The sequence below is a fragment of the Lygodium microphyllum genome, chromosome 23 (assembly GCF_053477565.2).
Source record: "Lygodium microphyllum isolate KBCC chromosome 23, Lygodium_microphyllum_v1.1.10, whole genome shotgun sequence".
NCBI lineage: Eukaryota > Viridiplantae > Streptophyta > Polypodiopsida > Schizaeales > Lygodiaceae > Lygodium > Lygodium microphyllum.
The window spans coordinates 69,238,182-69,261,812 of NC_141157.1; the positions used below are offsets into that span (position 1 = coordinate 69,238,182).

Here is a 23,631-nt window from a genome sequence, read left to right on the forward strand (position 1 = left end):
GTCCAAGCTCCCTAGTACAAAAATGATGAAAACATGCAATGGATAGGAGGAATGTCAAACTTTGTGTGGTGTCGAGAACCATAAGGATATGCCCATACTCGATCTCGGGAGTTGGCTCCATGCTGACCAAGGGCCGAAGAAGTTCCACCTTGTAATCTGAGAATACCATCTGAAAGGAAACCTTTGAAGATAGTCAGGAGATTGAATGAGCTGTAGAACTTGAAACTCAACCTCGAGAGAGAAGTCACTAGCACCATGACTCCATGCTGGAAGGAATACGAAGGCCTAGCTACCAAGTTGTTGTTAAAGATCCAAGGGCCTTGATCTAAGTAGGTCCTCTAAATCTTGGGTATGAGTAAAGGAAATGACTTCTCAAACGAGAGCCACTCCTCGAAAGTGAAAGGTCGTGGTGTGTGAAGAATTTCATGGCACATAGGGTTCCACTCTGAATCGAAAGGAGTAGAAGTAGGAGTCCCCCTCTAAAGCCGAAGAAGAATTGGAAGCCCCCTTTGAGGGCGAAGTAAGAGAATTCCCCTCTAAATCCCAGCTTGAGAGAGAGGGAGTCCAACCACTCATGGCTAATCGACTGCGAAGCATTTGATGACGAAGGGAGTGCTGCCGGTTAAGCCGAAGAAAGTATCTGGGGGTCAGAAGAAGAAGCCGGAAAGTACCCTGAAGTGGCCTCTCGAACTTGAGTGGAAGAGGGTGGGGATGAAGAAGGCTTAGGATGAGCCAAGGGTGGGGAATAGATGCGGGCTGCTCTGAGGAGAGTGGATTGTGGAGGAGATGTGGGCCGTGGAAGCCACTGTACCCGAAAGTGGGTGGGGGAAACCTTTGCCCAGTGGGATGGTCTCCAAGAGGGCTTATTGCCTCGTAAGGTCTTAGAGCCTCCGTGTGCTTGAAATGACTTAGTGCGCGTTGGTTGCGGCTTATTGCCTTGAACAGAATACTCTGATAGCCAATGCAGAATGATCTTTGAGGCCGAGAAAGGAGAGGTGGCACGGGAAGTGCTAGGTGGGAGATGCACATACTCTGGGGGGTGGGGTGCAAAGATCGAAGTCGGCAATCTTCGGTGTGATGACCATTCGTGTTGCATTAGTAGCACCCAATAGAAGGGCAATCTGTCGGTGGAGACGCCATGGTACCGGTGTGGCAAACTGGAGAAGGGAGGGTGGGAGGGAGAAAAAGGATATTTCCCAATGCGCAACGGAAATGATAGAGAAATCAAATGTTGATGTCGAACCCACCATCGATCTTTGTCTTCTCTGATGAGTAGGAGAAAGAGAGACTAAAAACGCAAGTGAGGAGAGAGAAAGGCTAAAAACGCAGGAAAAACCGATTTCAGCAGTCAGTATGCTGAAATTAGCTCCAAACAGTGTGTGGTAGGCTGGAAACACGCACCAAACTGTTATAGACAGCAATGGCCAGCTTGGACTGCGATGTCCTCCGCGTCCAGGGTGTGGGCAGCAAGCTGAAATATCTGAAATCTGCAAAAACGAGATTGTTTTTTGAATGGAGAGTGATTAGCAACAGTCGCTCTGCTGTAAACAACTGCAAACTATGGATAGAAGGCTGGAAACAGGCGCCAGATTGTAGATGACAGCAAGGGACAGCTGAGATTGCGATGTCCTCCGCGAAAGGGGTGAGAGCAGCAAGCTGAAAACACCTGAAACCTGCAAAAACGAGATGTTGATGCAGCGGAAGAAGAAGAGAAGTGGATGTCGAACTCGCCACCAGTCTTTGCCTTCCCTGGAGTGGAGGATCTTTGCCACTGTTTAAGCAGATCCAGCTTTGATACCATGTCAAAAGATGACATACGAGCAAGATAGTAGGGTTTGCGGGGAGGAACACGGAGTGAACTTGGCAAACATGGAAAAGAGAAGAGAAGAGAGAATAAATTTTGATGAATGGAATGATGAAGTTCTGAATCATGGAGTGAATGTGATACGAGGGAACAAGGGTGCCGTAGCACAAGGAAGATGAGGAAGACAGCCACGAACCACGAACCACGAACCACAATGTTCTTCTGAAGGGGTGTGAGGGTAGTGGAGAGGCTGGAGAGAAGAGGTGACAGGCTGAATGAATTAGCCATGAAGAATGAGTGAGAGAGTGGCCTATAAATAGGCACAATCAGTCTAGGATGGCGCTCCTTTTTGGGGCTGCAATCCTTAAACGCGAAACACAGAAACACAAAAATGTAAACTGCGGGTGAAGAGTTTCTCAACAAACATTCACATGGAAATGAAGGAAATGTAATGCCTTACCTTTGACAAGGCTCAAACTATGGACAACAAGCTGAAAATGTTGCTGTTGGGCAAGATGCAGGGCCTTCAGAGCATAAGGAGGTTGATGACCAGCAAAGTAGAGGAATTTGATGATCAGTTTAAGAATTGAATGAGGACAACAACAAATCTCTTTGCTGAATTGGCAAAGGATCCTCAATTTACCTAATTTTTCAATGCTCTAAAGAAGAACATTAAGAGTAAGAAGAAGAAGACATCTTCTACACCTTCAGGACAGCAAGGTGCACCGAAGGTAATGCCAAAGCCTTCATTTGAAGCTCCTAAAGATGCAAATGAAACAAAACAATTGGTACCTATGGGGTAAGAATGCAAATGCAAGGCCATCATGGAAGTGCAAATCCAATGGATTTTGGATAGTTGGGTATGCATGCTATGATGGGTTAGCCAAGATACTTTGGTGGAAGTATGATTTTTTATACTATGGTTGGACAAGGGCTGCATACGAGAATGTATGGCACAAATCCCCATTGTATGTAACAGCAAATGCATGGTGTGCAAGGCCCAATGTATTCGGGTATGATTAGAAATGTGCAAAATCCTATATATGGGAGCATTGGTTAGATGCCCGGGGCACAAAGTAGCATATTTAGTAATGCATAGGCCTGCGCCAATGCTTATGAGATTCAAGGAATGAATGCTAGTCATGCAAATGCTCCATTTGGCATTGGTTTTGATGTGAATTAAATAAATGCACTCTTTTTGCAGCAGCCAGTGCATGACAACTTGACACCCAAAGGGGCAGTAAAAGACTATGATAAGGGTGGAAAAGTGGTGAAGTTTGAGTCCTTCCGTGCAGTGAACAAGATAGGCTAGTTATCAACGGCAAGAAAAGTGAATTCTTTTTATATGAAATCCACTTTTTGGGGTATATTGTATTAGCTGATGGTATTTGCACGGGCCTTATAAAGGTTCTAGGCAATAGGATCTTGGCCACCTTTGAGGAATGTGCATGAGATTTGTAGCTTCTTGGTTTTATGTTCTTAGTACAGGAAGTATGTACACTGGTTTGTTGAAATTGCATCTCCATTGCATGCTTTGCAGAAGAAGGATGTGCCATTTAGATGGACAGTAGTGGAAATTTCAGCATTTGAAAAGTTGAAGGAAAAGATGACTTCAGATTTTGTACTTGTGTCACTCGAGCTAAGGAAGTCATTTGTAGTTCAATGTGATGCATGTGGTAATAGCATTGGGGTCGTTCTTATGCAGCATGGCCAAGTTGTGTCTTATGAGAGTTGAATTCTCTACGGTGTAGAAAAGAATTTGCAGATCGATGAGAAAGAGCTCTTGGTTGTATTCATGTACTGTCTGTGTAGAAACATTAAGATGGGGAAATTTTCTTCCCGTGTTGTACATATTGATGGTGAAAAGAATGTTGTGGCTGATACATTGTCACGTAAGCCACAAATTTTAGCCGTCAGCATAGTTTATCACATTGAGTTGGATGCCATGAAAGAGCAATGTGTTGTTGATTCGAACTTTGCTAATGTTTATGATCAATTTTGCAATGGCCAAAGGCCTAAACACTGTGTGTTGAGAGATGGATTTATGATGATGCATCATGGACCATTGTGTGCTACAAAGCAGTTAAGACCTAGAGTTATCACCGAAAGTCATGCTCCTTCGTATGCAGGACATAGAGGCATTGATACCACGGTTAAGGCATTGGAATATTTCTTTTATTGGCCAGCTTTGAGGCATTATATAGAACAGTTTGTCAGGACATGCATCGTATGTCAGAAGGTAAAGCATGATAGGCAAAAGATGCCCGGTTTATTGTAGCCCTTGCCTATTCTAGATAGGCATTGGTAGAGCATTGCAATAGACTTTATTTTTGAGCTTCTTAGGACACATACAGGGAATGATGGAATATGGACTATCATTTACAATTTTTAGTAAACAAGCCCATTTCATTTCGGCGAGGAAAAAAATAAAGGCTGATCATGTGGTATGATTGTTTTTGCAGCATATCTTTAAGTATCATGGTATGCTAGAGTCGAGCATTAGTGATTGAGACCCTCAGATGACCAATTTATTTTGAAAGGGGTTGTTTGAGAATATGGGGATCATGCTAAAATTCTCATCATCCTTCCATCTGCAGACAAATGGTCAGTCTGAGGAAGCAAATTCACGGTGGTAGATCTTTTGAGGTGCTATGTTTCAAAGCGCAAGATATAGTGGGAGCAGGATTTGCCCTTGGTTGAGTTTGCTTACAACACCACAATGCATAGTTCCATTGGCAAAGCTCCATTTGAGGTGGTTGGGGGTGGCAAGAAGGTACCATCTATCTTGCAAACTAAGGATAAGATCTGTGAGGTTAATTGTTATATGGAAAACTTAGATGCAGCTTACGCAAAGATAAAGTATTACTTCAGAGATCACAGGAAAAGCAAAAGAGGACAACTGATCGTCAAAGACGTGCGTTGCGGTTTGCAGAGGACAATCATGTATTGTTGCATTTTGAAAAGGCAAGGTTGAAAAAGATGAAAGAAAGAGAAAGATTGTATCTGAAGTTGAGTATAAGATACTATGGTCCCTTCTAGGTATTAGAGAAGATCACTAATGGCGCATATTGGCTGAAACTACCTTCACATTGGCTAATACACGATGCCTTTCATATCATTTTGTTGAGGCCTTTTCATGGTGATGTGCCAGAGGATATGTCCCATAGTGACAGGGAACAGTCGGAACGGCCCCCAAAGATGCTGAAATGCCTTTTCGGACCAAAATCCATTCCAAATTGCGTCCCTGTTGGGTGGGACATTCCTTGTCACATTCCTGACAGGGAACACAACAGGGAATGTTCCTTGTTAGGAAGGTGATATGAACACCATGTGGCACAGAAATTACCTGCAAAGTGACCAATAGATTGTCCCAATTTACCACCTGTCGAATCATGCACCTGTCGCTTGCCAACGTCGCGACTTGCATGTATCTTGCCTGTCTCTCACTCACCTGCCTGTCTTGGCTCTGCCTGCGGCACCACATGAATTGATTGAAATATTAATTTGTCATTGTGGATTATAGACCTTGGCTTTAGTACTCCACATGAATTATGAATGATATATTATTTTTCAAATTAAATTTAACATTTTTAATGCCGTTCCCACGTCCCCGTTCCCTAAGTTTGGCGTCCGCGTCACCGTCCTCATCCTCATTCCCCGTTTCTGTTTCCGCTTCTTGTTTCATGTTTCTATGATATGTCCGCTGGAGACGCCAGTTTTGGGGCCAATAGGATGTCCAATGTCCAAGATTATTAAGGTAATTTGTGCATCTCATGCTATATACATTTGTTGATTGCTGTATTTTAAGTGCTTAATCAGGTAATTACTACCCTTTCCAAGGAGGAAGGCTGGTTTCACTAGACATTCTCGAAGATTTAATAAAGTACTAGACGATTTTAAGGAGATTTTGGATAATTCTTTGGAAAGCTCTAGAAGAGGCTTGCATTAGCGCTTACATCAATATTACTTATATCATCACTTATGTCAATGATGCTTATGCCATCAATTATGTCATCATCTAGAAGCTTCCCCTTAAACCTCCTCAATTGTTTTCTTGTAATCGAGTTATCTTGCAATCAAGTTCTAGTTGAATCTCTCTTGCAAGTTTTTCTCTTGTAAGTTATGAGAGTAATCTCCTCATAATCAAAGAGCACTTGCCGTGCTCGTAATAGTTGGTAAGATTGTTCTACCATGATCTTGCCTAGTTCGGGATGGAGTCTGTGATGGAAGGTCTTGTTGCTTCTTTACAAAGCATCCAATAGTAAATCCAAGAGCTTCAAGAAAGTAATACAAAGCTATGAGCAGAGCAACCACAAGCTTTGGTCTTAGCTGTGCAAGACCTATAATGACAACTGAAATGTAGCACACATGGTATTTTGATAGTGGGATGTCGAAGTATATCACTTCTAGAAAGTGTATTTTTACCTTTTTGCATTTAGCCCTTGTTGGGAAGTGTGCTACATGTGCGAACAACAACAGTTATGATGTGTGTGGCATTGATTTAATCACAATTAGTGTTGTAGATGGTTTTAATTTCATGCTTTTGGATGTTTTATTGGTGCTTGGCATTACAAAGAATTTGTTGTCTATATTTGCTTTTAATAAGCATGGCTTTCAGGTCATCTTTGAGGATGACAAATGCATTGTTAGAGATAGAGAGATGGATTATGCACTTAGGCTATTCAACACCCTGTATAAGGGTCTCTTTTCGTTGGATACGTATGATAAACATCTCATAATGCTCTGGGAGTTAGTACTTTTTCACTCGCAATACAGATTGCCTAGCTTATGGCATGCTTGCTATGGACATATGAGTTTTTGTAGTCTGATGACCCTTCAAAGGTGTTAGATGGTAGATGTATTGCTTCCAATGGAGACACTACCTCCTTATGCATGCGAGGGATGTATTTTGGGAAAAATGCATGGGCTTGGTTTCAAGAAGGATGGTGCAGTGCATACTGTCCAGAAAATGCAACTTAATCACTTCGATGTGTGTGGTCCTATGAGGATAGGTGCGCTTGGGGGTCATCGTTAGTTTGTCACCTTTATTGATGACTACTCTCGGTATACATGGGTGTATGGGCTGAAAGAAAAATCTGACGTGTTTATGCATTTTAAACATCTTGTTGCAAAGCTTGAGGTTGAAACTAGCTTGAGTGTAAACACTTTACATAGAGAGAGGGGAGGAGTACAGGTTTTGTGCTTTTGAGACACATTTGCTTGAAAATGGCATTACATATCAAGCCACTATAAGAATGACACCTTTTAAAAAAAAAAGTTGTTTATGGAGATGACTTGTTGTATACTGAAAAGCAAGGGCTTGCCACATAAGTTTTGGCTAGAAGGCCTTCAGTGTACGAATCATGTATTAAATCATGCACCCACTAAAGCATTGAAGATGGTCATATTGTTTGAAGCTTGGTATGGCAAGAAACCCAAAGTTGATTACTTTTGAGTGTTTGGATGCATAGCCTATGCACTTTCCGAAAGAGCTTCGTGGAAAGCTCAATGACAAGGCTATAAAATGCATATTTATTGCCTATAATTCGGAGAGCAAGGGCTAGCCATGCATGACATTGGTGATGTCTTTGGGTGTCTTTTGCCACTTTCTTTGGAGTCCATGCTTGCTGTAAATTGCCGGACATACATAATACAATAAGCTGTTGCCGCAGCACATGCTCTCGAATAGCAAGGTTATGATGATGGTTTGCCTCATGCAGTGGAAGATATAGTACAACATGAAAGGGTTGGTGTAAATGCAGCCCAAACAATTCTTAGATGGCTGTTATGCACTCTCCAAGAGAGAAGAATGGATGCTCCCTTACCTCAATGCACTAGAAGAGTTGCTAGGCATGCAACACATGTAGGGGGGACCCATTTGGTTGATTTTTTGAAAGTAAATGATTGTGATGAGCATGTGTTTATGAGCTCACTACTAGATGATGATGAGCCTACTTTCTTGGATGAAGCTTAGCAAGATGTACATTGGATGTAGGTCATGTAGGAAGAGTTAGACTCTATCGCCACTAACTCTACATGGGATCTTGTGGATTTACCACTTGGTAAGAAAGCAATTGGCACGAAATGGGATTTTAAACGCAAACGCAAGGCTAATGGCACTATTGATAGGTACAAAGCAAGGTTGGTAGCAAAAGAGTATGCATAGAAGAAGGGATAGATTATGAGGAAACCTTTGCTCCTACATTCCGTATGAGTATGGTAAGATGTATGATTGTTATGGTTGGAAAATACATTAGTTGGACATTAAAACAACCTTTTTGAATGGGGATTTACATGAGAATGTTTGTGTCACAACCTCCAGGGTTTGTGATTAAGGGAAAAGAGCACATGGTTTGCTAGTTGCATAAGGCTCTTTATGGTCTCAAACAGGCTCCTCATGGTTGATACTCTAAAATTGATGCTTATTTAGCCAACAAAGGGTTAAAAAATAGCAACTACTCCCACTCTATACATTAAGAATGAAGAGGAGGACTTGCTGATTATCATTCTTTATGTGGATGACATGTTGCTCATTGGACTTAAAGAAGTAAAATTGCAGATTTCAAGTCTAAATTGAAACATATATTTGCTATGTCAGATATGGGCTGTCTACACTAGTAATTAGGGATTCAGTTCACCCAAATCAGCATTCCATCATTGTGTTACAGTCATAGTATATGGACAAGGTTTTATATAGGTTTAACATGCAAGATTGCAAACCTATATATACTCCCATGGAGCCAAGTGTAAAGCTGTCCATGCATAATTGTAAATAGATGTCAGATGTTTGCAATTTGCAACTAAGCTGTTGGTTGTCTTATTTATCTTTGCAACACATGCCCTAACATTCAATCTGTAGTATCTCAGGTGAGAAGGTATATGCACAACCCATGAACCATACATTGGGAAGTTGTTAAGTTGATCTTTAGATATTTGCAAGGTACTTAGTTACATGCATTATTATTTCCTAGGGGGGAAACTTGCATCTATAGGCTTAAAGTGATTCGAATTGGGTTGGTGATGTAGACACTAGGCAGTCTACTAGTGGACGTTGTTCGTTTTAGGCTGCTCGTGCATTTCATGGCTAAGTAAGAAATAGCCTATAGTGGCTACCTCGTCTTGTGTAGCCGAGTACAAGGCAGCCTTTACAACAACAGTGGAATGTGTATAGCTGTACAGATTGGTGGTTGACCTACATTTACCATTGAAGGGTCCTACGCCCATTCTTTTTGACAATACGAAATCCGGTGTTTCATGCTTGCATAAAACACATTGAGGCACATTACTGTTATGTCAGAGAGAGATGCTATGAAGGAGAGATTTGTTTGATGCATGTCCCTACACAGGAGAATGTTACAAATATTTTCACCAAAGTACTTCCTTGAGGCTTTTTGAAAATCCTTGAACTTGCTACCCTTTGATGATCGATCTTTTTGTACTCATATCACATTGGCATTGTAGGGGGTGTTAAAATTTGCCATTCTATGGGCAGTGCCCAATGTTCTAGTTAACTACATTAATAAGTCGTGTCACCACTTTTAGAGCTAGTTCTAGAGTTAAATTAATGTTCTAGTTAACTACATTAATAAGTCATGTCACCACTTCTAGAGCTAGTTTTAGAGTTAAATTAACTCTAGTTGAGGTAAGGATAGTGTGAGGTGCCCGCCCATCGACTTTCCAGGCACTCTTTTAGCGGTCTATCGAGAAACAAATCTAAGCATCGCTGCCCGGCACTCCCAGGGAATGTTCCGAGTTTTGTCGCCTAGGGTTTCCCGAATCCGCCTCGCAACGGAACAGTCACGACCGAACCCACTAGGATCGACCTGAAATTTGGGTTCCTAGTTGTCAAGGTCTCCTGTTAGCATTCTAGCGTCGGGTTTTGGACATCCTACTTTACGCAGAGATACCCAATCCGAAGCAGACCCATGCCGCACTTGGTTCAGAGAGAATGGGAAACGAGAGGGATGCGCTGCTCAACCTCTCTGCCCATAGGGCATAGTCCCATTCCGGTCCCCTAAAACGGCATGAATCGGGTTCTAACCTATCAATACTTAAAGGTCGAATAACCTTAAAAACTTGTGAGAAGCCTCCCAGTTCTCTGGGACCAACCTGTCGTAGGACAGACCCGTTGGGGTTTCGCCCACCCGCTTTCCTTAATAGCTTTAGTTTTCTAATTAGGTCCTACCACATTTATGTGTGACACTTAAAATCAGCTTCATTAATTAAGCCTTTTAGGGAACAAGGTTCGTGCGCATAACTTATAGCACAGACACGAAAACAGAGCAAAGCAATCTATTGAGAAACAAGTTCAAACAAGTTCCTTAACTTATCTTCAAGTTAATCTTTGTCTTCCGCCCATACAGGAGAAATTATGTATTGCTTCTGTCCAACAGAAGTATCCCTTCTGCCCTGCAGAAGTAACTGGTCTAATTCACATGGCACCAAAAACTCAATCCTTTATCTAGAATAGGATCTCCCAACATGCCCAGATGTTGGGGGCCACGGAGGTCTTCAACTCCATTCTAGACCTAGGAAGGGGTGTCCAGAGCTCCAACCGATCCGCAAGCTGTTTAGGAGCGAAACATCATTCCCGTGGTTGGCCTTTTCACCACTCGACCTTCGGCTTATGAATCGAGCAGTGCCCTCTCGGGTTAATACGCGATGCGACCATGGAGGTGATCCACCCGTACAATATATCCTTTCTTAATTAAATCCTTTAAGAATCAAGCACAAACAAGGCATTCAGTCTAATATCATTTTCCAAGAAAACATTTCTTTATTCCCATGGCGACTTGTCATCACAAACCCTTGCCATGCATTTACCATAAATCACAAGCACTTGGAATAATCATCCAAACAACAACTAACAACCAGTTGAATGTAAAAACATTTAGGATGTTGTTCGATCAATCAACAAAACCAATTGTATTCTTTCCTACCAATGCAAGAATAGATGATATAACATTTCCATCGTATATTTGCTCTTCCCCTTGGGATCTAAGAGCAATACTATGCAAACATGATCTTAACACTTCCTTTGGCTAGGGCATATGTTAAGGGTTCAAACACTATTCATGATGTAAGTTCTATAGGTCACTTACCTTGCTTGATAACCCAACCTTGGATTTGGATTGGAAAAAGTCATCATTATCGGACGGATCTCAAGACATCTTAGTTTTAACCCTTATGATTAATTTCTTGTACTAGCTCTTAGTCAAGTCATGAGGCAACTAGAAAATTATCCTCATATATCAAACATGTTATAGGCATATCGTGTAAATACTTGATAAGATAAGTGCGAGATGATCTCAAGTAATTAGACTCCAATAGGCCGTACATTGAGCTAGAATCTAGTTTTCCTTAATATTTGGGCTCTTAGGCTAAGTACTTTTGAAGTATCTAAACTTTAAACTAGTACTTCTCTATTCATGATTCTTAATGTCATATTCTTTTGGCAATTATGCTACTTATAACCCTCGACTATACTTTAATCTAGCACTTGTATGCCCAATCTTTTAATGTCGTTCTTTTGACTACTATGGCATTCATAATGCTTGACTAATTCTTCCTTGTAATTGCTCTACTAGCAAATAAGTCATATGTAACTTGGTGCAATTATCTTCCCTTGATATATGCATTCACAAATTCCCTCTTTCGAGTAGGTGAGATGAAATTTATCATTTCCCATGACCTATACTCGTGCATCGTAGTATGGGGCCTAACGTATCTCATACGAGAATCAAAGCAAGCATCTATCAATTTGAAAATACATTACTTACGACCGGAACCGCAGTTGGATTGACGGTGATGCCTTTGTCCGAAGCCTTGTTGCTGGTTGCAGGATTGTCATCCGCACGCGACATTCTTCGCTTGGAGGCCATCGTCCGTAGGTGGACTCAAGAGATTAAGAAGGTGGAATAGATTCAAGATGGGAGAGCGTAAGAGAAGATGGTTAAGTCGAGGATTGAGATAGTGGGAATTGAGCTAATTCTTTTCCTTGCAGCCTCTCGGGGTGACTCTTCTCTCTCTCTCTCTCTTTCTTTCTCTCAAGCTCTCTTTCAAGCTCTTTCTCACAATCTCTTGGAGGGGTATCATTCTCTCTACCTCTCTCTCGCAGCCTCTCAGGGTCTCCTTATCCTTTCTTATGCCTCTCCCATGCCTCATATTTATAGTGAATTAGAGAAGAGGGCTTGTGGTTGAGAAGTAGAGCTCTTTGTGGAGGGGGATCTTGGAAAGATCAGTGATCTGGTGCTCAGATCATAAATCTGATGGTTTCATTGGCTTCGAAAGAGGGGTAAAACCCCAAGATGCTCGGTTAGAAAGCTCTCAGTTCACTTCTTCTTTTTTTCTCTGTTCAAAGTGCTGTCCACTGCCTGTGTACTGCAATCGCGGCGTGGGCGATTTCGCAAATCCTCTCTTTATTTTTTTTCTTTTTATAAAATCTCCAAACTAACTAAAATATCACTTATCTTTTCTTTTAAATGACATCCAGTTCTAAAAATCTCCGTATCTTTTTTTAGGATAATATCTAAAATATATTAGCTTTGCCCAAAATCTAATGTTTTTGGACCATCCAAACTATACACATTAATCTAGTGATTAATATAACTCATAAGTCTCGTTCACGTTGTAATTTACGTGAAGGGTGGCTATGGTCCTTGCCAATCTTAGAAAAATATCGAATTTACGACTCTCGATTTTTCTAAATAAAATATTTTAAATTAAATAAAAATTATTAATAATTAATGTTAGTTGGTTTTTATCTTGGTTAGTCTTTAGTTAGTAATCTTACTAACTTATTAATTGACTAACTAACTTTCAAACTAACCAACTAACTTTTATTGTGTGGAAATATTACATCCTCCTCCCCTTAGAGAAATCGAGATGTCCTCATCTCGAGAAAAACGGGGGGTATCATTTTAGAACCTGTGGGTTATGGGCCCACCATGCTTTCACTGCACTACTCTGATCTCTCACAGACATACGGTCTTTTGAAACAACAACCTATAGTATTTAATATATCCGAGTCTTTTGGTTATAATAGAAAATTTATTGTAGTTACATCTCATGGATGCCTTCTAGGTTTTTCCTAAGCACTTGGTATATTCTAGATCACTGGAGCTTGTACAACTTTATTTCTTGTAAGCTCAAGTTCTCTTCGAGTTCCGTTGGAACAATTGATATAGTTATGTCCAATGTTATGGCACTTGGAGCATCGGTGTTTAGGGTGCTTTGGACATACCCTTTTGAAATGACCTAACTCCCTGCAATAGAAACATCGCCGAGATTTATCACTTGCGGTCACAAGATGCTTGGTTGTCCTTGGTAGGATTTTCTTCTTTAGACCAAATTGTCCTAGGATTCTTTTAGCAAATTGGAGTGGTCCTTTATCTTGGAAACTACATTTCCAAATTGTCCTGTCCTTAGTTCGGGACTGAGCTCCATGGAAAATTGGCTTTGCTTGTAATACTAAAGAATACTTCCAAGCTTTGACATTCTAGTAAGACCACATCTATATTAGTTGAGAAGAAATGACTTAAGAGAAATTCATTGCACGTTATAACTATCACTCCTTGCCAAAGTATCTCTAATCATTTGCAAGTTCTAGGCTCAAAATAGATGCAACTCATATTACTCAAGTTAAGAGTAAAGTTTATTCTGATACAAGTTGTATTACATGTTGACAAAATTTCTAGGATTTCTAATAATCCTGAAGTGGTGTAGTAGGTTCTAAGTCTTCGTTTTTATCTGATTCCTTTATATATCCGAAGACTGCACTTGTGTAGCTTCGTTTTCTTGGAGGCTCCGTATCTTTTGGACTTAAGTCAGGGCAGTCTGTATGGACATGTCCTAGTTTATTGCAATGGAAACATTGACGGTAGGGACATCTCCTACGGATGTGCTCTATCTCTCCACATGTATGGCATCTCTTACCTAGATCTCGGGAGTCATCTTTACTACAATTTTCCGATTTAAATTCTTGGACGATTGGATTCGCTCGGAGTAATGCGTCTTGCAAGTCCGTTGGACGCATTGCTTTAAGACGGTGGTTCAGAGGAGTGTTTAGGCCATGGCAAAACTTGGATACTTGCTGCGCAATATCCATAGGTGGTACGTATTTTAGTAGGGTTACAAACTTTGAGTAGTAAGCTTCCAAAGTCAATTCTAGTTGCTTTAGCTTGAAGAATTCATTTATCTTCAAAGTCTGGTAGGTTGGCGGAAGGTATCGTCCACATACAGCATCTTTCAGCTGAACCCAAGTAACAGCGGCTTGAGAAACACCTTGATCCTTGCACCATTGCTTCCATCATAACCGAGCCTGGCCAACTAGCTTAAGTTTGGTTATCATTGCTTGATTGGTAGGGGCAGTTCCCGAAGCAAAGAAATAGTCATCCATCGACTCAATCCAAATCTCTGCCTCTGCTGTGATGTCTATCCCTTCTCCATCAAACTTAGGTGCCTTAATTTGCTTGAGAAGGAATTTCTTCTCTTGCATGTCAACATTCGTGGGTGTAGAAGGTGTCTAACAATCAAGCCATACTGCTTAGATTATTTTGTTTAAGATATGTCTACAAACCATATATTAATCAATCACGTATCATTACAAAATTTCGCTCTGATACCAACTGTGAGGTACCCGCCCATCGGCTTTACAGGCACTCTTTTAGCGGTCTATCGAGAAACAAATCTAAGCGTCGCTGCCCGGCACTCCCAGGGAATGTTTCGAGTTTTGTCGCCTAGGGTTTCCCGAATCCGCCTCGCAACGGAACGGTCACGACCGAACCCACTAGGATCGACCTGAAATTCGGGTTTCTAGTTGTCAAGGTCTCCTGTTAGCATTCTAGCGTCGGGTTTTGGACATCCTACTTTACGTAGAGATACCCAATCCGAAGCAGACCCATGCCGCACTTAGTTCAGAGAGAATGGGAAACGAGAGGGATGCGCTGCTCAACCTCTCTGCCCATAGGGCATAGTCCCATTCCGGTCCCCTAAAATGGCATGAATCGGGTTCTAACCTATCAATACTTAAAGGTCGAATAACCTTAAAAACTTGTGAGAAGCCTCCCAGTTCTCTGGGACCACCCTGTCGTAGGGCGTACTCGTCGAGGTTTCGCCCACCTGCTTCCCTTAATAGCTTTAGTTTTCTAATTAGGTCCTACCACATTTATGTGTGACACTTAAAATCAGCTTCATTAATTAAACCTTTTAGGGAACAGGGTTCGTTCGCATAACTTATAGCACAGACACGAAAACAGAGCAAAGCAATCTATTGACAAACAAGTTCAAACAAGTTCCTTAACTTATCTTCAAGTTAATCTTTGTCTTCCGCCCATACATGAGAAATTATGTATCGCTTCTGTCCAACAGAAGTATCCCTTCTGCCTTGCAGAAGTAACTGGTCCAATTCACATGGCACCAAAAACTCAATCCTTTATCTAGAATAGGATCTCCCAACATGCCCAGATGTTGGGGGCCACGGAGGTCTTCAACTCTATTCTAGACCTAGCAAGGGGTGTCCAGAGCTCCAACCGACCCGCAAGCTGTCTAGGAGTGAAACATCATTCTCGTGGTTGGCCTTTTCACCACTCGACCTTCGGCTTATGAATTGAGCAGTGCCCTCTTGGGTTAATACGCGGTGCGACCATGGAGGTGATCCACCCGTACAATATATCCTTCCTTAATTAAATCCTTTAAGAATCAAGCACAAACAAGGCATTCAGCCTAATATCATTTTCCAAGAAAACATTCCTTTATTCCCATGGCGACTTGTCATCACAGACCCTTGCCATGCATTTATCATAAATCACAAGCACTTGGAATAATCATCCAAACAACAACTAACAACCAGTTGAATGTAAAAACATTTAGGATGTTGTTCGATCAATCAACAAAACCAATTGCATTCTTTCCTACCAATGTAAGAATAGATGATATAACATTTCCATCGTATATTTGCTCTTTCCCTTGGGATCTAAGAGCAATACTATGCAAACATGATCTTAACACTTCCTTTGGCTAGGGCATATGTTAAGGGTTCAAACACTATTCATGATGTAAGTTCTATAGGTCACTTACCTTGCTTGATAACCCAACCCTGGATTTGGATTGGAAAAAGTCATCATTATCGGACGGATCTCAAGACATCTTAGTTTTAACCCTTATGATTAATTTCTTGTACTAGCTCTTAGTCAAGTCATGAGGCAACTAGAAAATTATCCTCATATATCAAACATGTTATAGGCATATCGTGTAAATACTTGATAAGATAAGTGCGAGATGATCTCAAGTAATTAGACTCCAATAGGCCGTACATTGAGCTAGAATCTAGTTTTTCTTAATATTTGGGCTTTTAGGCTAAGTACTTTTGAAGTATCTAAACTTTAAACTAGTACTTCTCTATTCATGATTCTTAATGTCATATTCTTTTGGCAATTATGCTACTTATAACCCTCGACTATACTTTAATCTAGCACTTGTATGCCCAATCTTTTAATGTCGTTCTTTTGACTACTATGGCATTCATAATGCTTGACTAATTCTTCCTTGTAATTGCTCTACTAGCAAATAAGTCATATGTAACTTGATGCAATTATCTTCCCTTGATATATGCATTCACAAATTCCCTCTTTCGAGTAGGTGAGATGAAATTTATCATTTCCCATGACCTATACTCGTGCATCGTAGTATGGGGCCTAACGTATCTCATACGAGAATCAAAGCAAGCATTTGTCAATTTGAAAATACATTACTTACGACCGGAACCGCAGTTGGATTGACGGTGGTGCCTTTGCCCGAAGCCTTGTTGCTAGTTGCAGGATTGTCATCCGCACGCGACATTCTTCGCTTGGAGGCCATCGTCCGCTGGTGGACTCAAGAGATTAAGAAGGTGGAATAGATTCAAGATGGGAGAGCGTAAGAGAAGATGGTTAAGTCGAGGATTGAGATAGTGGAAATTGAGCTAATTCTCTTCCTTGCAGCCTCTCGGGGTGACTCTTCTCTCTCTCTCTCTCTCTCTCTCGCTCTCTTTCAAGCTCTTTCTCACAATCTCTTGGAGGGGTATCCTTCTCTCTACCTCTCTCTCGCAGCCTCTCAGGGTCTCCTTATCCTTTCTTATGCCTCTCCCATGCCTCATATTTATAGTGAATTAGAGAAGAGGGCTTGTGGTTGAGAAGTAGAGCTCTTTGTGGAGGGGGATCTTGGAAAGATCAGTGATCTGGTGCTCAGATCATAAATCTGATGGTTCCATTGGCTTCGAAAGAGGGGTAAAACCCCAAGATGCTCGGTTAGAAAGCTCTCAGTTCACTCCTTCTTTTCTCTGTTCAAAGTGCTGTCCACTGCCTGTGTACTGCGATCGCGGCGCGGGCGATTTCGCAAATCCTCCCTTCATTTTTTTCTTTTTATAAAATCTCCAAACTAACTAAAATATCACTTATCTTTTCTTTTAAATGACATCCAGTTCTAAAAATCTCCATATTTTTTTTTAGGATAATATCTAAAATATATTAGCTTTGCCCAAAATCTAATGTTTTTGGACCATCCAAACTATACACATTAACCTAGTGATTAATATAACTCATGAGTCTCGTTCACGTTGTAATCTACGTGAAGGGTGGCTATGGTCCTTGCCAATCCGAGAAAAATATCGAATTTACGACTCTCGATTTTTCTAAATAAAATATTTTAAATTAAATAAAAATTATTAATAATTAATGTTAGTTGGTTTTTACCTTGGTTAGTCTTTAGTTAGTAATCTTACTAACTTATTAATTGACTAACTAACTTTCAAACTAACCAACTAACTTTTATTGTGTGGAAATATTATAGATAGGCCTAACTTACTTAAGACCTATTGTACTTTCATTCTATCATTCTAGCACTCATATCTTTTGAGTGCTAGAACTATTGTCCGCTCTTGCTCACTGTCTTGTGTTCTCACACACACACACACACACTCTCTCTCGCTCTCTCACTCTCCATTTTCCAACATAAGCCAAACCCTAATTTGGGAGGATCCACTTATCTATAAATATACAGGTTGCTGAGCACTCAGCTCTATCTTGTATTTCTAGGCCTTCCATTTGTTGGCGCCAACTTTTCCACTGTTGTCTACACCCCTCTATGGCGGATGCCTTAGTTCGTGGTAGTGAAAAGTGTTCTTTAGCACTTTGATGTGTGGAGAAATGCCCTAACATAGAAACTTACACACAATTGTATGACAATAGCACAAACTAATAAAAGAACACGGTTAGGTTTAGGGTAACTTAAAGACAACAAACATGGTGAATAAGAAACTGGATGAATGTAACAAAATAGAATGCTCATTCACCAAACACACTATGCAATGAAGGAATATTGATCCCTGAACTCCCGTGTTTGGAGGATGGGGGCAAAGAGTATGAGCTAGATTGTCATACTCCTACCGATCTCGAATTAGAGCAAGACTGCCTTTGTTAGTGTTTGGCAGCAGCAAATGTAGCTATAGGCAGGTAGATTAGTGTCAGATAGGCAGAGGAGAGAGAAAATCTGCACAGTAGTTGGTGATGATGTGGCAGGCTGGTGACAGTCTGAACAGCAAAACACAAGGTCATTGATTATGTAGCAGTCAGGTTGGTGCAGCCAGCATCAAAATGCAGCAGTGGATGCAGTCGCTAAGGGCAAGGTGGCAGCCAGCAGGTGAAAATGCAGCTGTTACTGCCACGTGGCAGCTGGCGACAGCAGGGAAAGGGTACAGCAGCAGTCACCCAGGCTGGACAGCAATAGATGATGGCTGAAATAGTTTGAATTTGTGGAGGAAGGCTGAGAAACAGGTGCTAGTGGATGGGCATCAGTCTTGGGCAGCTCAGGCTGAGATATCCTCCGCGAACAGGGTGTGGTCAACGAAGCTTCAGCACTTGTAATCTGTGAAAACGAGATTAATTGAGTGGGAGGCAGCCAGTCTATTTATAGAAAGTTTGGGGCTTGCCAAATTAGGGTTTGCATGTGGGACATTGAAACTCTCTAGAACCATGTCTATTTTAAAGAAAAGTTTTAAATTCATTAATTAATTTTAGTTTTGGTGCTCTTTAATTATGGCTAATGAATGCTAAGCTCAACATGGTGATTGGTCTATTGCCCTTTACACCTTGGGTTTGCTGGAGGTAGCCACTTTCTAGCCTATTCACACTGTTTCCAGTTGTCGTCTACTAAGAGCTGTCTTTGCTGTAGTCAAGCACTTTCAGGCCATCCACACTTCTGCCATGCCATTAGGTGCTGCTGCAGGACCTGTCCAGTCCAAAACCCAGCTCATGCTGCTTCCATTCCATGACTATTCCAATGCTGTTTGTGTGCTGTTTTGTGCTGCAAATACAGGCTTTCAAGCTTATCATGCCATCTTGTCAAGCTCTGACTGTGACATTTTCAGTCTTCTCATCCTGTGCAGCTGCAAGCATCAAAATGTTGACTTTTTGATACAATTTCAACATCAAATGCTGGCTGCCTGCCCACATCTACAATCTGTACAATGGATGATACTCGAGCTCACTATTTGCAGCATCTATGGCTTTGCATTCAGCTCTGCACAGCTTGGATGGCCTATTTGAGTATTGTTGTCCCTTATGCTCTGCCCTCTGCTTTGACCTTTCACCCTTAGATCGACTTCTTTTGCAATTGTCTCTGGTCCCAGATTCATTATATCTTATACCTTGCTTGTGCTGAGGCCGTTGTGCTCATTTGTCCATCTATCTATCCATTTATCTGAGCATTCATTTGTTGAATACAAACTTCCTGCACTTTGTTAGCTCTCTTGTCTTCACATAAGATATTTAGCCTTTTTGAGGGTTGAGGTTCGGATCATTGGTTAGATTGGTTGCTGGGTTTGTCCATTTCTTTGGGGCCCATGTCATGGTGTGGTAAGAGTGTAATGCATATTGTGGTAAGTGCGGTGGTGGTGCATGTGATCCCATGTCATGATTTGAGGGAGGGTGATTCACTAAGGTGAGGTTTGTCCATTTCTTTGGGGCCCATGTCATGGTGAGGTAAGAGTGTAATGCATATTGTGGTAAGTGTGGTGGTGGTGCATGTGATCCCATGTCAAGGTTTGAGGGAGGGTGATTCACTAAGGTGACGTTATGTGTGCTTTATGGTATCAGGTAGAACTTGACTTTTACTTTATTCTTAAATTGCCTCAAAGATTATTTTCTGGTCTTGCAGGGGCAACTACAAAACGGACTTTACCTTGTTGCAACCCCTATTGGTAATCTCGAAGATATTACTTTAAGGTAACACACATGATTGCAAATGATAGAGATGTCCAAATGCAACAACCAGCTATTTTATGTATTATTCGCTGCAGACACTCAGTCAACATGTTACATCTTGGGAGGATGATACACCTAAAAATATGTGTCTCTGCAATGTCTACAGCTTGTCACAGGGATATGATCTGGAGGACATGGTACAATATTGTAGGTCTTTACTGTAGTCGTAAATTTACTGGAGATATGTGGAGGACACAGTAACAATATTGTAGGTCGTTACTGTAGTTGTAAATTTACTGGAGATATGTTTACACACATAGGTCATCTTGTTTCTTGTTCTTTGTTCCTTCTTATGTCCTTTTTCTCTTTCTCAACTAAATATGATCATGGTACTGAAGATTGGGAGTGGAGGGCTTAGGAACAGAAAACCTAGACGAGATTTCTGAAACAGGAAAACTGCAATAGCTTGTTGGTGATAATTGATGCTAGTTTAGCAGCAGTCACCTGATCTACCTCAAACCCAGTATTCAGTACTCAAATAAAGCATCTTGTTTTAGCCCCAGGTTTTTGGACCATCTTGAAAAGGTCAAAGCAGCTCAGTGAAGATATGGATTTATGGGAAGTGGTAGAAGCAAACTGTAATTTACCATCTTTCTCCTGTGAAATGAGAGTTTCAAAATGGTATCGAAAGGACACTGAGAATTCACATTCCACTCCATAACCGACCATCTTCCTGCTGTGAAATGAGGGTCTCAGAATTTATATGCTGAATCTTCTGACTAAAAGCTGATGAGAACTGTATCAAAGTTCCCTCTCCAGGAAGGCAAAATAAATGGGCAGAATAAATGGAGAAAAGAGGTCTTAGAACACACTATTATTTGAGTTCTTTACCAATGCTGGATGTTACATAGGGTTAGTTATTTAGTAGCCAACCCTTTTTGTTATGGTGGCACATGCAGGGCCCTTAGAGTGTTAAAATCTGTGGACTTGATACTTACTGAGGATACTCGACATTCTGCTAAGCTACTGCAACATTTCGAAATTTGCACTCCCACTGTGCGTTACCATCCATCTCCTGAAGAATAGTAGGGTAATGCTACCATTATGACTATTTTGACTGAGGTCATTGATGCACCAGTTTTATCAGGTTGGGCATGCACAAGAAGCTGAAGGTTTCCTTACACCCTGCTGGTTTTCTAAAACACAAACAGGCAAGCTATCACAAATTCAATGAGATGAGCCGGATGAAGTTTGCATTGGAAAGACTCAAGCATGGAGCTTTGGCATTAATCAGTGATGCAGGCATGCCTGGCATAAGTGACCCTGGTGCTGAGCTTGTAAGTTATAAAACTCACAGTTCTCTCTTCTGCAGTAATGCCTTTTGTATTTATATCCATGTTTGAACAGGTGATGGCCTGTGTAAATGCAAGGATTCCAATTTTCCCTATACCAGGAGCATCAGCGGTTATTACAGCTCTTGTTGCAGCTGGTTTACCTACAACAGAATTTTCTTTCAGTAATCCTGTTCACCCCATGTTTCAAACAGCTTATGCTTATGAGCTTTACTTTAGCTACAAAGTTTTGTTGTTTTGTTACCAGATGTGATGAATAGTTTTTTTTCCAGTTGGATTTTTACCAGCACAAGAAAGCCAAAGGAGAGAGAGATTGAGGGCTGCTTCAAGGGAGACTGCTACGCAGGTCTTTTATGTACCTCCCCATAAACTGTGTAGAGTTTTGGAGGAATGTATAGGAGCTTTTGGACCTGCAAGGTTAGAACACTTCTTTCTGTATGCACTTTCAAGGTTAAAAGGTGGCAAAGAAAGCTGTTTAAATTCTTTCTTCAGGTTTGATTGTCATTTACACTCAGAAAAGAAGCCATGTCTCAGTGTTAGCTTCCTCATAAGCTTGGATTTCTGTGCAGGCGTTGTGTGGTAGCCAGAGAAATGACCAAAATACATGAAGAGGTGCTCTTATACTTCGGATCACTTTGGATCAGTCTTGGAGTCTGTAAATGTGCTGACTTATTGATGCTCATTTGGCACAGTTCTGGCGTGGTACATTGAAGGAGGCTAGTGATGAGTTTACAAATCGTGGACCACGTGGAGAAATTACCCTTGTAGTAGAAGGCATGCGAGAATCAGATGTAAAGGAGGCAACAGATGAGGAGCTTCAAGTGGAACTTGAAAATGTCTTCGCTCAGGGTGTCAGTGTTTCAGAGGTTATTGTTGGATGCTGTTTCTGTTGTTTTTCTTTAATCCACTCGTGTGTTATAAATCTAACTGAAGTTCTTGCAGGCAGCAAAGTTTGTGTCACAAAAGATGTCTGCAAAGAAGAAAAAGGTGTATGACCTTGCATTAAGACTCTCAGCAAAAGCACATTGAATGGATTCCAAATTCTACTTTGTTGTCTCAAGTATCAAGCTACCATGCCAACTTACTTCATATTGACAGTTAATCGTATGTATTAGTGTTCTTCATGGGTAGCTATTTGCTACCTTATGACAGCATTTTATTGACATATGTGTACATTGGGAAGAGAGAATCTTCTTTAGAATCAGTGAAAAGTAAGACTTATACAGGAGTGGGTTCACTCTAGGGACCTAGCCCAGACTGGGGCAGATTCCTGCACGTTACGGACCTGTAGTTTGACATCACATGTTTCTTGTTACATCTATCATGGGCTTTTTGGGATGTGACTGCACCTTTTTCCTCGTGTTGGTTTTGGATTACAGTGTGCCCACTTCTATGCACGTGCCATGTGCAGCTTGTAAAGTTACAAAGCCCAATAGATAATAATTCAATCACAAAGTTCAGTCAGTGTTTACATCTATGCACGCGTCATGTGCAGCTTGTAAAGCTATAAAGCCTAATAGATAATAACTTAATCACAAAGCTCAGAGTTTACAGAAAAAAAATCTTATTTATTTAGAGTTCTGAATTAGTAAAAATGATAATCAACAGTGGTTTTTGTCTAGTGTTCAGTAAAACCTCTTTCAGGTTACAGATAAACTAAAGATTGTCTATGCCCAAATGTTTTATCAGATGCTAAGAATGATGTGCTTTGGTGTAGCTACAATTGTAGATGCTTTTACCCAGAAAGCTCCCTTCATACTTGTAATATCTCTCCCGTGCCTCCCCCATGAGAAACCCCACCACCCCCCCCCCCCCCCCCCCCCCTTTTTTTTAAATTTAAAATTGGTTTAATTTTCTTACCTCTCTCTCCCCCTACCGACAGCATGGCGGAGAGAGAGAGAGAGAGAGAGAGAGAGAGAGAGGGAGTATGAGTGGGAGAGGGGGCATGCACCCCCCTTGGTGTACCCAAGAAAGCAATCTTGCTTATGTTAATCTTGTAGCTTAACTTAGGATCAAGCTTACTCTACTTGTCCCTAGATATATGCATAAATGCCTCATTGCCAAAGATATGGAAGTGATTATAACTAGGTCACTTGTTAGACCATGACTCCTTTGGTATCTTGTTATCGAATGACTTGCTAGGTGACTTATTGATTTAATGTATTACTATTTTTATAGCTTCGACCTAATGTTCATTTGTGAGAACCAACATTAGAGGGCACACTATGTACCCTTTTTT

At 41.1% G+C, this 23,631-nt stretch overlaps 1 protein-coding gene across 2 annotated transcripts in view; it reads left to right on the forward strand.

The window, feature by feature from the left end:
- The window catches only part of LOC148016304 (Tetrapyrrole (Corrin/Porphyrin) Methylase), a 39,268-nt gene extending 16,329 nt beyond the window's left edge, over nt 1-22,939 (forward strand). Inside the window, exons 2-9 of one of the 2 annotated variants that reach the window (XM_087664418.1) lie at nt 19,994-20,061; nt 21,000-21,096; nt 21,252-21,377; nt 21,448-21,556; nt 21,665-21,809; nt 21,962-22,004; nt 22,085-22,258; nt 22,335-22,939. In XM_087664418.1, coding sequence (XP_087520544.1) covers nt 19,994-20,061; nt 21,000-21,096; nt 21,252-21,377; nt 21,448-21,556; nt 21,665-21,809; nt 21,962-22,004; nt 22,085-22,258; nt 22,335-22,421 — 849 coding nt within the window. In that variant the 3' untranslated portion in view covers nt 22,422-22,939. Of the gene's footprint in view, nt 1-19,993; nt 20,899-20,999; nt 21,097-21,251; nt 21,378-21,447; nt 21,557-21,664; nt 21,810-21,961; nt 22,005-22,084; nt 22,259-22,334 lie in introns of both variants that reach the window. The other variant, XM_087664419.1, reaches the window with a different exon arrangement.
- Nucleotides 22,940-23,631: the final 692 nt, after the last annotated feature.